The sequence below is a fragment of the Protomyctophum parallelum genome (assembly GCF_964188405.1).
Source record: "Protomyctophum parallelum genome assembly, chromosome: 17".
NCBI lineage: Eukaryota > Metazoa > Chordata > Actinopteri > Myctophiformes > Myctophidae > Protomyctophum > Protomyctophum parallelum.
The window spans coordinates 26391534-26407459 of record NC_139719.1 but is presented as its reverse complement, the minus strand read 5'-3'; the positions used below and the strand labels follow the sequence as shown (position 1 = coordinate 26407459).

The following is a 15926-nucleotide window of genomic DNA, read 5'->3' as shown; positions in this document are numbered from 1 at the left end:
CTGAGTAACATTTTCACATGTGGGAAAACCAGTAAATCACATTCAGAGTAAAATGTTTATTAACATCTTATAAAACATAAAAAAGATAAGTCCATCAAATATAAAATTCAAGTTTTAGCGGGAGCCTGGGAAAGCTCTCTTGGGCTTAATTCCTTCTGGCTGAAGTCCTTTTCTTTTAAGATAGTTTTTGGGGCATTTTTAAGCTTTTAGAATGAGAAATACTGTAAAGGGGACAAGAAACCTAGGGGAGACATGACAAGTTGGATTCTTCCTCTGGTCCTTGTGACGCACAAAGTCAGTGCATTTGCTGACTGAGCCACAACGCACCCCCATTAGGTCGTTACACAGGGTTACAGAAACAGTGTCTTACAAGCCTTCAGTATCTCCTTTGCCTTGGAGAGAAGATGGTATTGGGGTTGCTGTCTCGCTCCCTTTCCTTCTCGCGCTCTTTCTGGCTGTTGGGAGACAGGGCTTCTTCCAGCCTTTTGTCACTCTTGAAGAGATCTCGCCCTGTACGCAGAATGTGCTGCTCCATCTTTCGGTGGCGCTTCATGTCCGACAGCACCTTGTCCAGACAAGCTTCCCGTTTCACTGAGGATCGAGCTGAAGATCCTGAAGAGGAAATAAATAGTTTACCACCAACAATAACACCATTATTATTCACATTATTAGAGGGCTAGTTCATGCATTTATTGCAATTTTCCACAGTATCTTATGCATTTATGGTAATGATGCATCTTCATTAGCCATACAACTGAGCAGTCTTATGCATGTCTCTAATGTGACATCACTGGAGTAAAATCTGAGGAGAATCAGAGCTTCAATCCTAATAACCCAGGTAATAATTATGGCTTGCTCAGAAAATGCATTATGGCAATTGTAACAGAGAAAGCAACATTGATGTCAATATGGATTGCACTGTAAATATTTGATAGAACTATTAACTGAAATGCTCATCAGTTACCACAGACTATTAACTGAAATGCTCATCAGTTATTTAATGTTCTTATACATGTCAAATCAATTATTGCAATGTATTTTACATTTGTACAGATGATTTCTTGTCGTACCTGGCGTTCTACGTCTGTTGATGAAAGCATTCTTCGGAGTGGTTTGCTCCCCACTAAAGTCAAACTCTGTGGGAGCCAGGGGCCTGAAAGAAAGAATATATTTTTTCAATATTCATACTAATTCCTTTTGATCTATTATATGGCTTCCGTTTGAAATACAGCTTGGAGGTCTTCAGCAGAACAAATGTAAATAATTCTCACTTTCGTTCCTCCTCCCTGTTCCGTTCTTTCGCTGCCTCTTCCCCTTCATCTCTTTCTGGTGAGGGAGTGCGCTCTGGAGTGGGAGGCCTCCTGGGAAGGGGCACAAAGTTCAATTCCAGCACTTCCCCTTTAGCAAGGAGATCATACAGTCTTTTAATCTCAGCAGGAGGTGGCATCCAATTTGTGGGATCCTCCATTTCCTCATCACTGTAAGCAAGCTCCCAGTCACCGTCCTCAACTTCGACCTGCTTCCCTTCAACTACTTGTGTGTCTGCTTGTTTCTTCTCTTCACGTGCCTCTCCCTCCACCGCATTTCTGTCCTCATCTGATAAAAGAAAATAACATTAAGCTCTGTTTTTATTCAGATAAATGCATAAGCATTAACTTTAAGAATGACTGGCATAAACCCGAATACATACAAGTAAGGTTGTTGTTACCTTTCCCTTTAGATGCTGTCTCCTCTTGTGTTTCAGCTACCGTTTCGGTGTCCCCTGTGTTGTCCTCTTGTCTTCCTGTCATCTTGTCTGTGTCCCTCAAACCAAGAGCCTCTATGTCCTCCCTTAATGAGGCGTCTGTAGCCTCAGCCTGCATCTCTCCTCGCCACAAGTCTGTTAAAAATACAAAATATTGGAAAAGCATATTAATATGGCAACACGGAGATAATAGATATTCGTGAAAAAAACGCTAAATATATGATGTGTTACTGACATCAGTATAAACAGTACAGGGTAATGGGTGTTAGTTTAGTATTTTGCAGAATTAAGCTAACTACATAGCAGAAACATTTAAGGCCATTGTTGTTTGCATACAATAACAACACATTGACCCAAACATTGTTGTCTACGGTGATCTTGACTTTACCTAATGTCCAGTTTGCTGTCGCAGATCAATGCTGCTGCAAATCTATTGATAGATTATTATTTTGCTCTGAATAAAACCACCAAAGTTCCCCATAAGACTAGTTATAAATGCTAAAAGAACATTATACAGAGACGTAAACATAGCGCCATTTTGGATTGAAGAAGAACCGCCTGGTGTTGTGACTCACAGTGACTGGATTACGACGACGTTCATTTCCACGGATTGTTAAACACAAGGACGGTCGAGCGTCGAAACAAATGAGTGGCCACAGCCAGTTCACAGTAGATGGAAATCTGTGTTCTTCCTGCGCATGCGCAGTATGCAAATCAGAGCGGAGAACGAGCAAAAAAACCTGTAAATGTACAATAAATTTGCATTTACGTGTAAATAAGGTTTACGCTTTTAAACGATCAACATTGAACATTGTCCTTCAGCGTTCAAATAATCTTGCGTCAACACCAGGTTTTCCGCACGCGTAGTAGTTGTAGTGCGGTGCCTGTGTAAAGCATAGATAGTAGTGGGAAAGCCAGTTTCTATTTACTGTTCCGTGCTCCGATCCGGTCTACAGCCCGCCTATACTGTATCCGGTATTTTCAGCACACACATGCATGCAGGCACCGTTTCCGTATCCGCTCAGACCGGTTCAGCAGTGGAAAGCGAACCGACCCCAAGACGAACGACCGTTTGACCGAAACCTGATTGGCTAGTCTCTCGTAATCAGACATTCAGCCAATCATGATCGAGATGGAGGTCTGACTACACGGCACTGTGATTGGCTGAGTTTCATAATGCAGCTTCACCGCTGCTCATTTGAAAGTTTTTCTTGGAACCGTCCAGAAGAAAGAGCAAGAGAGGCCCTCCCCAGACCACAGGCCCTGTGGACTTTAAAGGTATTTTTCCCCTTCATGTTGTTTATAGCATTAGCAATACCATACAATAATACTGTCCAGTGTTTTATGACTGTCTGCGGGACTGTTGATTATTTTGTACTGCATAACATTGTCGCTTGGGCGTACAGGTTCCCATTTCAGTTTGTTTGTCCAACGGCTATAATGTCGCATTATCTTTGCTATTGCTAATGCTAATGCTCTTGTTGTCTACACTAGAGAAGGCTTGTGTTTATCTCCCATACACAGACATGGTTCAACGAGTAATCGACACGGTTTCTAACATCACTGGGCCTCTAAAACCCGCTGTGAGATGTGGGCAAAGTGTTTATAAAACCTTACAAATAATAAAATCATATTTGGCTATATTTCTGGTATACATTATCAATGAAAGGGTACTGATGCTTGTGCGAGGTCTACCCTTTTTCAGAACTGGGCATTATACAAATAAATTAACTAAATGTTTACATCTTTTATTTTTAATTTGTATCTATTCTGATGCAGCTAAATATATGGCACCAGTCTCGAGATTCATTTTCACAATGAGATAATTTAATTAACTCCTTGTGTAACATTTACTCATGTTTGGAGGATCACTGTTAACATGAGCTTTCTTTTTTGTCTAGAGACCTGGCCTGGCCTGTTTTTAATTGACCTTACAGATACAGACATGGCTCAACGTGTCGCCCTAAAAGACGGTGGCACCAAGAAGACGTCCAGGATTTGCGTCACTGTTCGCCTACGACCCTATATGGACGCACAAGACGAGAAGGCAGAGGGGCCGTGTGTTCGAGGTCTGGACACTCAGAATCTGGAGATCATAAACTGGAGGAACGCCACAGAGACGGTCAAATACCAGTCAGTACCATGTCCAATTTCTACACCATTGGTTCTCAAGGATCCAGTGTTCATTTTTGACCTGGAGTGTACATATGGACCCATAACAGTGCGTTTTAACAGTGGGTGAGCATCGGGTGACCCATCGCCTAATCGCCCACTATTGGGTGAAAATATGTTGTTTTTATCTTTTCGGGTGACGTTCCTCCGCCCACATTTCCACTATCGGCCGTTCGCCTGCTATTGGCGGTAGTCACCGGGTCCCATGAACAAATAATGCGCTTCCGGAATATTCGTAGGACTGTCGCCTGCTGTTAAAACGCACTGTTAGGGTCACTTTAGTTCCATTTGTACCTGGTCGGAGTTACAGACATGTAAGGGTCCATTTGGTTCCAATTGATTTATCTGCAGAACAGAACGCCCTCGAAGACCCCTTGGATCGAGTTCCTGTTGAGAACTGGTGTTCAACATAGAACTTCACATTTCATATAATCATAATGCTGTGGTTAATTTGTATGTGTTCCTATTACTTCAGTTTTGATGTCTTCCATGGTGAGGAGTCGACTCAGCAAGAGGTTTACCTTTCATCAGTGAAGCCTGTACTACCACACGTGTTAAATGGACAGAATGCCAGCATCTTTGCCTATGGACCCACAGGGGCTGGTAGGAACTCTCTTATTAAATGTTTTACTCAATCAGCAAGTAGTCAATGCAAAGGCAATGTGTCAAGTAAATCACGCTGTAAATCATTCAACACATTTTTAGGCTTAGTTTTGAACCTATTTTGGCCATATTCTCTGTGCAATATGTTTGGTCTTTTGTACACACGCTGCTGTTCAGCTTCCTATACTAAGTTGATGTCCTAACTCATAGGTAAGACCCATACCATGTTGGGCAGTCGAGAGCAGCCAGGTGTCATCCCTCGGGCTGTCCGTAGTGTCTTCAAAAATGTGAAGGCTAAGGAGGAAGATGGTTGGAACTACAGTGTTGGCATGTCTTACCTGGAGATATACAATGAGAAGGTATGACTGTGGTATACCTCCAATCCCATTCTGGCCTGTGCTGTGTCCACTGACTCCACTCCTCTTGACCTTGTGAGAAATATTGAATGCTAATATTACTTGGCTAATGTGAAATTATGAATTTATATTCATATTTAATTTACTTTTCATTTACTTTTCATACTGCTACTGTTTGTTATACTGCCATATAGTAACTCTTTACTGCACTGACACATGGTTCTGTGTATAAGCCTCCTAGCCAAGGGGGGATTTCTTTGTTGGGCATTTTGAGTTTGGCATGCCCTGGTTAGGGGGTTTGACATACTGTAACAACTAACAACACTTCTTTGTTCATCTCCCAGCATTTCCCATGTATTAACTAAACCCTGGCAGTCCACCTCGTAATGAACCGATTTAGTAATATTTTCTCCATGCTTTTCATAATACATTGATTAGCATAATGTGGCGACCCCAGACATTCACGGCCATAGTCGGGACACTCCTCCACATACCCACCTCAGTCTCCAAATTCCATTCCCAGTGCAGCTCCACACTACCATGTCTGAACGCAGTACAATTATTTTATTTTAATGATTAACTGCAATATATCAGGTATTCTGAACGGACTGGCATGTCATGTTCACTTCACAAATAGCTACATGTAATCTGTCTGTACAATTGTAGAAATAAAACTATGTTCTCTTCTGTATTGCACTTTAATACTAGAAATTGAATTGACCCTCAAATATATAAAGGATATAACCTGTCTACTTGACTGATATCGCTCTCGCTTTCTTCACGTTAAGGTATTGGACCTTCTGTCACCCGGCACACAAGACTTGCCCATCCGAGAAGACAAGGACAGGAACATTCTCATCCCTGGCCTTACTCACACACCACTGTCATCTTATCAGGAGTTTGACAGTCTCTTTGTCCCAGCCAACCTCAACCGTACCACAGCCTCCACCAAGCTCAACCAGCGGTCCAGCCGCAGCCACGCTGTCCTCCTTATCAAGGTTAACGTAATTTCTGTTCTGGCCCCAATCGATGGTGTCGAGGCAGAGGTCTGGGAATCTTCTAAAAAAATAGAATATTGTGGAAAAGTTCATTTTCTTCCATAATATAATTCAAAAGTGAAACCTTTGTTTTAATCTAGATGATTATGGCATACAGCTCATGAAATAAGAATATTTTATGATATATATTTATGAGACTACTAAACATTTATAATACAGAAATTCAACCATCTGAAAAGTATGTTACTTGTGCACTAAATACGTGGTCTGGGCTACTTTTTAAACAAATTATTTCATCAACGGGAGTGGCATGGAGGTGATAAGCCTGTGGCACTGTTGAGATGTTATGGAAGCGTGAATCTATTCTACGTCCGAGCATAGACATGGTAACGCCCGCCTGCCTCTGATTGGCCTACCGACACTGCCCGTCTTGACTGTCCTCTGAGACACGAGGGTACTCCGTGGTGGTAAATAATACAAGAGAATGACAGCTTGGAAGTTGGCACGTACGTCAGAAAGGCAAACTAATATTGTTTATGCCGTTTGCTTTGATTGAATAATTGAACACATACATTGTTGTTACTATGATTTGATTTGGGTGTGTTCTAAATAAAGTGTTAGTGTTGATCGTGTATTCATCTAATTATAGTAAACGGTATGGTATACTAAAAAGGATAAAGATCAAGGGAAATCACAATAATCAACACAAACACTTTATTTAGAACACACAAATCAAATCATATTACGACGTATGTGTTCAATCAAGTATTCCATCAAACAATTAGTTTAACTCTTCTACAAAAATACAAGTTACAAGACTGCATTCTGGAGCGTCAACAAGCTGTCATTCTCTTGTATACCGTACGTGTATTATTTCCCACCACAGAGTAACCTCGCATCAGACTATCCAGTGGAGGAAAGTCTGGTAAGGCCGGCAGTGTCGGTAGTTCAATCAGAGTCAGGTGAGGTGTAGCATGACTAGTCTATGCTCGGACGTAGAATAGAATCACGTGTTATGGAAGCCTACATTTGCTTTGATAACCGCTTAAAATTAATTTGTATTGTTGAATCTAGTGTCTCACACCTTCCTCTTGACAATAAAACATAGATGCTCTGTGGGTTCAGGTCAGACCAGTTGGCTAGTCAGTTAAGCACAGTAATTCCATGGTCGGTACACCAATACTAGTAGTTTTGGCACTGTGGGCAGGTGCCAAATCGAGCTGGAAAGGAAAAACCAGCATCTCCATAAAGCTTGTCAACGTACTGAAGCACAAAGTGCTTGGTTGATGGCTGTGTTGACTCCAGTGTGAGGTTTTCGCTGCTAGTGGACTAACACTGTATTTTACAGCACTGTATGTTGACTGCTTTATGGATATACTGATATGTGATTTCCTAAAATGACTACCGGTAGTAATTGGTGTACTGACCATGGTATTACTGTGCTTAACTGACCAGCCAACTGGCCTGACCTGAACCCCACAGAATCTGTTTTATTGTCAAGAGGAAGGTGTGAGACACTAGATTCAACAATACAAATGAGTTTGAAGCTGCTATCAAAGCAAATCTGGGCTTCCATAACGCCTCAACCGTGCTTATTACCTCTATGCCATGCCCCATTGATGAAATTAGTTTAAAAGTAGCCCAGACCACATTGAGTGCACAAAGTTTTCAGATGGTCGGCATTTCTGTATTATAAATGTTTGTTTTTAGTGGTCTCATAAAGGTTTTAAATGTTTCAGTTTGACTTTGTGCACAATGAATCTAGAATATATGAAAGTGTGTGTAATTATATATCTCTCTCAGACATGATGATTGCCTAAATCGAGCTTATTTTCCAAGTTGCTAGACTGTTCTCATGGTAGACTGAGGGCTTCAGAGGACTGCATTAGTTGATGTATTGTATTTGTATTTATTTATTCATTCAGCACAGTATAAAAACAACACAGTGAACATATAAATATGAGAAGGGTAAGGTGCTAGGCTGAGACAAAAAAGCCCAAGGGGCTTATACGAGGCCTCTACCTATATAAATTATAATGAAACATTGTACATGAGATATAGAATATCCAGAAAACATGATTTCAGTATATAAAACATAAACAAAACTAACACAACAAGAACATGATTAGAACTTTTGGTTATTTACATGATTCATTGATGTCCAGTTCTTTGCTCTCCATACCAAACCTCTGTCTCTTCTGCCCTTTGTCATTAGGTGGTGCGGACCCAGCGCTCACCTCCTTACCGCCAGCAAACGGGAAAGCTGTACCTGGTGGACCTGGCAGGCTCCGAAGACAACCGCCGCACGGGCAACCAGGGCATCCGCCTGAAGGAGAGCGGTGCCATCAATTTATCTCTCTTTACCCTCAGCAAGGTCGTGGATGCCCTCAACGCTGGCGCTGGTGTCCGCGTTCCCTACCGGGACAGCAAGCTAACCCGGCTTCTCCAGGACTCGCTCGGTGGTTCAGCTCACTCAGTCATGATCACTAACATTGCACCAGAGTACCATTATTACTTTGACACTTTCACCGCCCTCAACTTCGCCTCCAAGTCCAAGCTCATCGTCAACAAGCCGTTTGTGCGCGAAACCGTGACTGTCCCTGTACCGCAAGGTGAGCAAGGGAAACCAGGTGTGTGCTAGGATACAGTTTAAAGTTCTGCAGTAAAGAAGAACCTTGACATTTAAATGTTAAAGTCAAGGTTTTTATACACACCTACCGACTTTGTGTGACATTCTTGCTGAATTCATGATAGTTATGTATATGTGGTATATTTGTGTAAGCACTGAAATTGCCATTACTGAGACTGCCAGTTTAATTTGGATGGCTCTAAGCTCCACAGAGTGCTGAAATGCCTAAAGGCGCAGAATGCCAATGTTGTTGTTTTCCCCCTCTGCTTCCGCACTCCAGTGAAGCGAGCCAGAGACTACCATGAGGCTGGAGCTTCTAGTGAGCCCCAGATAAAGAAGCCAAAAAAAGGAAGTAAGAAGACTGAGCAAGGGGCTCCCTCGCCCCCAGCAGTACCTCCACACAGGTTGGAACCCCCCATGCACACACATGCACGCTCTGTGGGACTCCCTTCTTTGTTGGTGTACTACACACAGCCAATGCATGCAGGACGGAACATTTTAATATTACCATTTAGAGCAGAGGGCACACACGCTGGGACACACACACGCTATGGGATGGGAGATGGGACACCCTTCTTTGTTGGTGTAGTCACTACACTGTAACTGTAGTGTGTACACTGCATGCAGGACAAAACATTTAAATAATGCCAATAAATTAGGGTTTGCAAATGCAAACTCATCGAGGTAGCATTCGTCAAAACGCAACTTTGTGCGAGGTGGTTACTTTTTGTCATAGTATTTGGCCAAAACACACTGATTTCAGATGTGGCATATATTTACATTTTAATACTTTTTTTTTTTAGGCACTTAATGCTACACACGCATTGTCGAACTCTTTTGAAGTAGGGATGCACCGATCCGGCTTTTTGGCATTCGATACCGATTTCGATACATGGGGGTCCAGTATCTGCCGATACAGAGTACCGATCCGATACCCCCCACAAAGAAACGTAATAACCTATTAAGCTGGATGCCTCACTGTGTGGAGTCTGGAATCATTATTTTGTGTAAGGCAACATCAAGGCTTGACTTAAACATTACTTTCCCAACTTTGTAAAACAAAATGTAACAAACACAGATATAAATGCACTGAATTATTTATTAAATAACTGCAACAATTAGACCAGGTTAATGTGTGAGGCTGTGAGCAGGCTAGCCTGGCTGCATTCCACATGTTATACTGTCAATACTACACTGCTGTGTCACTGTCACAGAGGAGGTAGAGTTGTTTTCATACTGTAATTACACATAATTATCGGATCGGATCGGAATGGATCGGATCGGATAATGGATCGGCCACCGATCCGATACCCGATCTAGAATTTTAGCCTGGATCGGCGCCGATCTCCGATACGAGTATCGGATCGGTGCATCCCTATTTTGAAGTAGTCCAATTTCCGACATATTGACATATTTTCCTAATTGAAAATCATTTTAGCACAGCCCCTCTGGTCAACCAGCAAACCAATGTAAAATGCTACTTTCAGACAATGGATTATTACCGGTAAATTCCCGATGGTTGAGGCCGTCTGCTGTAGCCATATTTATCACTACACTGGCATTGTCTATTTTAATTTGTTTTGCTAGACCTACTGTACATAACGCCTCAGCATGCCAGCACACCAGCACATCGGTCAGACCCGACAGTCAAAGATAAATCACCAGTCGACAAATAAATATTCCCAATTGAGCTTCATGACTCATGTTTGTGTTCCTAGAGAAGGCAGTTAATGCATTTACATTTTTGTTGACTGTAAGGTCACTGATCTCTCCCTTGTGCAAGGGTGGGATGACATAAATGGAGGTTCAATGTACACACACAGTAGCGGCTTTGCCATTGCAGCAGAAAAATATGGTGATGAAGCATATAATACATTTTCTTTTTTTTTCTATTATCCAAAATAATTCTGTGGGCCAGATTGGTTGAGACTATCTGTTTGATCTATGTGATGGCGGTTTAGCAGTTCGTGGACACAGCACAGTAGGACAGGATTTGGTAGCAGATGCTTAGAATGATTCTCATTGCAACACGCCCATTGGCTGCTACTCTCGTGCCAATTTGGGAACTCACTGAGAAATGAGTAATGTGTTTATACGCGTGTTTGCCTGCTGCAATGGGCAGCAGCACAGCTGCTGCTCTAGTGTTTTGACACAGATTCTTCTGTCAGCGTTTTGCCACGGTGAAGTAGGGCAGAACGATTGATTGGGGGAAACTATCATTGCAATTGTCAGCCTAACATTGCGATCCCATTCGCAACCTTTTTTAACCACATTAGATGGCGTCAACATAAATTGATATTTAAAGGACCACACTGGTGTTCTATTGCATTTTTAGACACTACACTACCTGGTGTAGAAGTCTTTCTTTTGCTATTTGAAAATTGTAGTAGTTCATATTGCGATTTTAGATGGTCAATTCATTGTTCAGCCCTACATTGAAGTACAATGCCGGCAAGGAGGTCCATATTCTCCCCCACTGACTGTACTATCACCCTGCTAACCCATGTTTCCATCCCCACCACCCTTCCACTGTCTCAGTCCATCAGACGTGCTTGACAGACTGGCGGCTCTGGAGAAGCAGTTAAAGGAAGCCCAAGAGAAGGAGAGGCTCAACCTGCTCCAACATGAGGCCAAATACCGCAAGGAGATTGAGGTGACGACTTGAACCTGCTTCTGTATGAATCCAGTGTCTGCTGGGTTTATACATTTAAACTAGTCTGAAATTTTTTTTATCATCGCTTATAATTGTACTTGGTCAAATCCTTGGTGTTAATGTGGAGATCAACCTATTAATTTCAACTGATGCCTTTGCAGGCACTGAAGGACAAGCAGAAGGAGTGGGAGAACAAGGTCAAGCTGCAACAACGGCTTGCTGACAAAGGCTTGACAAGGGAGCCATTCAATTCAGACAAGCAACCTCTCTTCACAATGAACCCTCTACAGAAGAAGTCCACTGCAGTAAAACCTGAGAAACAGCAAGCTGTAGTTCAGCCATTACAGGGTCAGTTGTACAGTAAAATCCTTAGTGTTGTTAATTTCATTCTTGTGTACAGTTGGAACCAAATCAACCCATTTCAAGAATTCTATTCATTGTTCAAACTGGATGTGTCAAAACCTGCTGACCCGTCTTTCAGAGTTGGGTTCTATTTTCCAGCATCAATGCAGGGGACAGACCACCGAAATGTGTGGTATCCCGGCATTGACAAAGTAAAAATGGGGTCAAGAACGATGAACAAAATATGGTATGAGTCTGACCCTGAACTAGCCGAGTGTAAGATTCTTCGCCGCTTCAATTATCCCACCTCGGATGTAGGGCTCACCCCAAACATCAATCTGGAGAGAGAACCCATTTATCAGATTCAAATGTATGTAGATCTAATTTAGTGTTTCATCACTTTCTCACTTGTTTATCTTTTAGCCTGGCAAAGAGAAATGTGTCGGCAGAATTCAAAATAATCGTTTAATTGGCCTCATGAGCACACGCATGTGGCAATTATCAAAAAATGCCAGACATGGGCCCAATTAATCGGTCACTAATGGAGATCTCTGGCAGCTATGATAATGGATACTGATAATGGGTCCTGCATGTTATTCTGACAACGGGTGCAACAAGCGGGGGCTTGCGTTCCCAATGGGCAACACCTATTTTTACAAATGGATTTTTACAGTATGGATGCAACAGCGATGCAATTTTCTTACTTTGGTACCAGCTTAATTTAGGAAAGATGACTCATTATGATAGTCCAGGAAAGGAAAGTGTCAAATGTTCTTTTTGTCCCCCTTCCCTGTACAGTCAGTGTAACACTCACTGTCAGTCAGTCACCAGCACCTTGATGTTTTCTTTTCAAAATCTTTTTATTTAGGTTTTATAACAGAAGCACAGGAGCAAGTATGAATGTCATCAAGTCACAGATTCTTAGAAAAAAGCCTTCAGTGGTTAAATGTGTAGTCTCAAATTTGAAATGATATCGTATAATATTGAAACGGCGCCCTTAATCGCCGGATCAAAAGACAGAAATTAGGGTTAGCATTAGGCTTATCAGGAAAGCCAGGTAATGTAGAGCTCACATAATGTCGGGCCTGCAAAATTCTGTAGAAGTGTGGTCTAGGTAGAAATTGATCAAAGGATGCAAAACTCCCCTCTATAAATAGGTCTTTAAACCATTTGATACCTTTCCCATGCCAATTCTGAAAGGTCATGTCTTGTGTTGATGGAACAAAAAGGTGGTTGGAAGCAAGCAACAGGACTGACCAGGGAGAGGGCTAAGCGGTGCGCTAAGAATAGCTGGAAGCGACAGATCCCTGCACGACTTTAGCTCCAGAGATGTTCATTCTGGGAAATTTGGCCACCTTGATGTTCTGAGTCTGACACCTCGTATTGAGTCACTATGGTTATTGATTAAAGCCCCACCTGATACAGGGGCTCAGTTAGGAAAATGGGAGAAATACAATATGTATCAAATGATGATGATGGGGGTTATTCTTTTGTCCCTCTGCAGCCATGATAATGAAATGGCAACCTATCTTTGATACTTGTATTGCATATACTAACTATACATACGCTATACATTTTATTTTGTAAAGGACTATGCTGTAGAAGTGGTGTATCTTGATATATATATATATATAAATTTTTTAATATTTCTTTATGACTTCCCCAACAGTTTCCCAGCCAATCCAGCCTCTTCAGGTCCAGCCTCTTCAGGTTATTGGAAATGTAAAAAAACAGTCTGTCTGCGTCAAGAAGAAAGGAAAAAGTGCTTCAGACGAGTCTGAGGTCAGCAGTCAAGCCCTCTCGCTGCTTAGCGTGACAATTTGTTGTGGGTGTACGATACAAGCTGACATAGTGGAATAGATTAGCCTTGTTGCTCAGACATGATGATGCACCCTGCAAGATATCCAGACCTAATTAACGGAAGTTTCACTAAATACAAATTTTCTCATCCTGATCTACTATAGGCATTTGGGATGTCTGTGCAGGATGGTTCATGTCACTACTATGTGTAACCTAGTTAAACTGAGTTGGTGTAGTTGGATGCCCTTGTTTGTATTTAGCTCAAACGATACCTTTTGACAAGATGGTGCCGTTTGGTTAATTGAAGTGCATGTTGAACCTGTGTTTTCATTCCTAGGAGTCTGAGGATAAGGAGAATCGAACATGCTGGGAGGGCCAAATTGATGCAACTATACTAGAGCAATCCAGAGGGAAGATCTTGCTCATTCTCAATACAGGTTCACTCAAGGACCTTAAAGGCCTGCAGGGGATAGGCGACAAAAAGGCCAAGCTCATCCTGGGATGGAGGGAGCTCAATGGCCAATTTGCCAAGGTTGGTCCACATAAAAACAGTGGTTCTCAATCTTTTTCATGTCAAAGCTCTCCAAATGAATGTATTTGGCCACGACCCCCATCTGAAAATATAGTGCCACTCAACCCAATACAAGATCTTCATGTTTCAGAAATTCACATTTTCCTCCAAGTTCACAATGTGCTGCAATGTGACGTGTTGTGAGCTTGTAGATTGGCTATTTTATAGTCTTATTATAGATTAAAATGACTTCCAACGATTCTATAAACATATGTTGTTGGTGTGTACATGATCAAATGTGCCTGTATTGAACCCATTTAACATTTGTATTTTATTTAGATAAGACATGCTAATGTTTTGACGGATACTAGGTTTGATATTTACCTGGTATCCTAATGTCTTTCTAGCACTAAAATGTTTTTTGTTGCACTCTATTTGCTCAATACCATGATTTATTGACTATAGGGTTTGTGTCAGACTCTTTTTAAGTCACTGGATAAGAACATCTGACAATATCTAAATTATTGTCTTCGTAAAGGTGGAGGATCTGACCAACATCGAAGGCTTATCTGAAAAAAGGTTTTCTTCCTTCATGAAGGTATGCCCATGTGAAAAAATGAGGTCACACAATCAAATGTTTAATAATCCAGTTTAGATATTTTTAGGAAGATTAAAGGATTTCCTTTGACAAAAAATATATATTAATGAGCAAGGTGATTTGGACTGGTAAATTTGTGTTTGCTGAGCTGTCCTTTGATATGTTTGCAATGATATTATTGAATGATAATGGTTGGTAATTGTTCTCTTTTCAGGCAAACATCCTGAGTGCCATGGGGAAGTGATCGTATTTTATATACAGCCATGCAATGACATCGTTTTGTATTATTGTACGTTTCTTTTGTGGCTTTTGCCTTTATTTTGTATTTTTAGAGGGATAGACTTTTAAGTCTCCCCTTTCCCTCCTTTTAAAACATTTTTTTTCATGGAGCTGTGTTTTTGTAGATGGCATCATATTCCACTTGTTGGCGCAATTTTGCCTTCTAATAAAAGCATATCACACAATCAACGTTGTGTATTCATTTCCTAATCATCTTTGTATAGGCCCATTATGTGATGGTTAAAATATTACTAACATTGAAAATGATGTGACATTTTATAATGTTTAAAGTCCCTTAAGATCTATGAATCCAATGGCATGTATTATGATATCACAGGCATGGCTAATTACAAAATCATGATGTAATTTAAGTGCAGACCGGGTGCCTTAAAAAAAGGGAGGGGGAAAGCGAAATTTGATGTTGATTTTGTAATTGCATAGCTAGGGTTGTATTAGACACCACCTGATGTGATCTGTCATATAGAGAGTGGAGGTTCTTCTGTGGTTCTCGTCGAAGGTTGCACTTGCATCCCTCCCTCCACACACCACGTTCATTTAACTATTCATTTCACGGTAGCCTACGCTTAGAAAATCCACTCGGGGATTTCCCTAGTATCCCAGCGCAAGGGCTTCCAGAAGACGCGACATCATGGTGAATGACACCTTTTCATGTATTTAACTGAGGGGATCGCACGGATCTACTACAGAGAACGTTTGCCTACAATTGCACAATTCAGTGTGTGTAAAGAAAGAGATTTTTGGCTCCAGTCCTCCGATCTAGCTGTAAACACTATGGTGCCAAGGTTATCGACGTTACATTGAAACGCAGGCTAGATTAAAAACGGGTATGTCTTTATTGCGCTTTTATTCGAATTTACACGTAGCCTAGGCCTATATCATGAAATGCAATGCCATGTTAATTATTATTGGCTTGCATTGCAATTCCGCCGTGTGTGCCCTCAATGCAAGAGCTATTTTGCATGTTGTTTTTTAATCTATTGATTGTCATTGGCATTCAGGAAACTGCCTTGTTAGACCAGCCTTGATTATAAGAGCATCCTTCACTGTCATTCGCCTTTTGTCCTCCCTATTTTTTCCGCTTTTGGCTTTGTCCTCAACCCATAGCCTTCTGCTTCATGTTTTCCCTTCCCATTGTCACCGCGACCATATCATATGCCCCTTTGTGCAAAGACGGTGCGTGTGTACCCATGATGAAATGGCACATGGACGGTATATGCACA

At 41.5% G+C, this 15926-nt stretch overlaps 2 protein-coding genes across 2 annotated transcripts; one reads left to right on the top strand and one right to left on the bottom strand.

The window, feature by feature from the left end:
* Positions 1-41: 41 nt before the first annotated feature.
* Positions 42-2323, bottom strand: pagr1 (PAXIP1 associated glutamate-rich protein 1). Its single transcript, XM_083787220.1, has 5 exons — positions 2133-2323; positions 1709-1879; positions 1272-1596; positions 1071-1153; positions 42-612 (listed from the first exon to the last, which is right to left on the bottom strand). The coding sequence occupies exons 2-5, from the start codon at positions 1860-1862 to the stop codon at positions 377-379; spliced, it is 798 nt and encodes a 265-aa protein (XP_083643346.1). The 5' UTR covers positions 1863-1879; positions 2133-2323; the 3' UTR covers positions 42-376.
* Positions 2324-2960: 637 nt separating this feature from the next.
* kif22 (kinesin family member 22) lies at positions 2961-14780 on the top strand. Its single transcript, XM_083786908.1, has 13 exons — positions 2961-3022; positions 3646-3877; positions 4392-4519; positions 4730-4878; positions 5664-5873; positions 8089-8485; positions 8783-8906; positions 11041-11155; positions 11317-11503; positions 13167-13279; positions 13635-13829; positions 14347-14406; positions 14621-14780. Exons 2-13 carry the CDS (start codon positions 3690-3692, stop codon positions 14648-14650), a joined length of 1896 nt encoding a protein of 631 aa, XP_083643034.1. The 5' UTR covers positions 2961-3022; positions 3646-3689; the 3' UTR covers positions 14651-14780.
* The last annotated feature ends 1146 nt before the right edge of the window (positions 14781-15926 follow it).

Excerpts from the sequence above, each read along its gene's own strand:
- pagr1 (XM_083787220.1), bottom strand. The coding sequence starts at position 1,862 with ATGCAGGCTGAGGCTACAGACGCCTCATTAAGGGAGGACATAGAGGCT. Across the intron at positions 1,154-1,271 it reads AACAGGGAGGAGGAACGAAA|GCCCCTGGCTCCCACAGAGT; the intron begins GTGAGAATTATT and ends TCTTTCTTTCAG. Across the intron at positions 613-1,070 it reads CAACAGACGTAGAACGCCAG|GATCTTCAGCTCGATCCTCA; the intron begins GTACGACAAGAA and ends TTTCCTCTTCAG.
- kif22 (XM_083786908.1), top strand. The coding sequence starts at position 3,690 with ATGGCTCAACGTGTCGCCCTAAAAGACGGTGGCACCAAGAAGACGTCC. Across the intron at positions 8,486-8,782 it reads GACTGTCCCTGTACCGCAAG|TGAAGCGAGCCAGAGACTAC; the intron begins GTGAGCAAGGGA and ends TCCGCACTCCAG. Across the intron at positions 14,407-14,620 it reads GGTTTTCTTCCTTCATGAAG|GCAAACATCCTGAGTGCCAT; the intron begins GTATGCCCATGT and ends TTCTCTTTTCAG.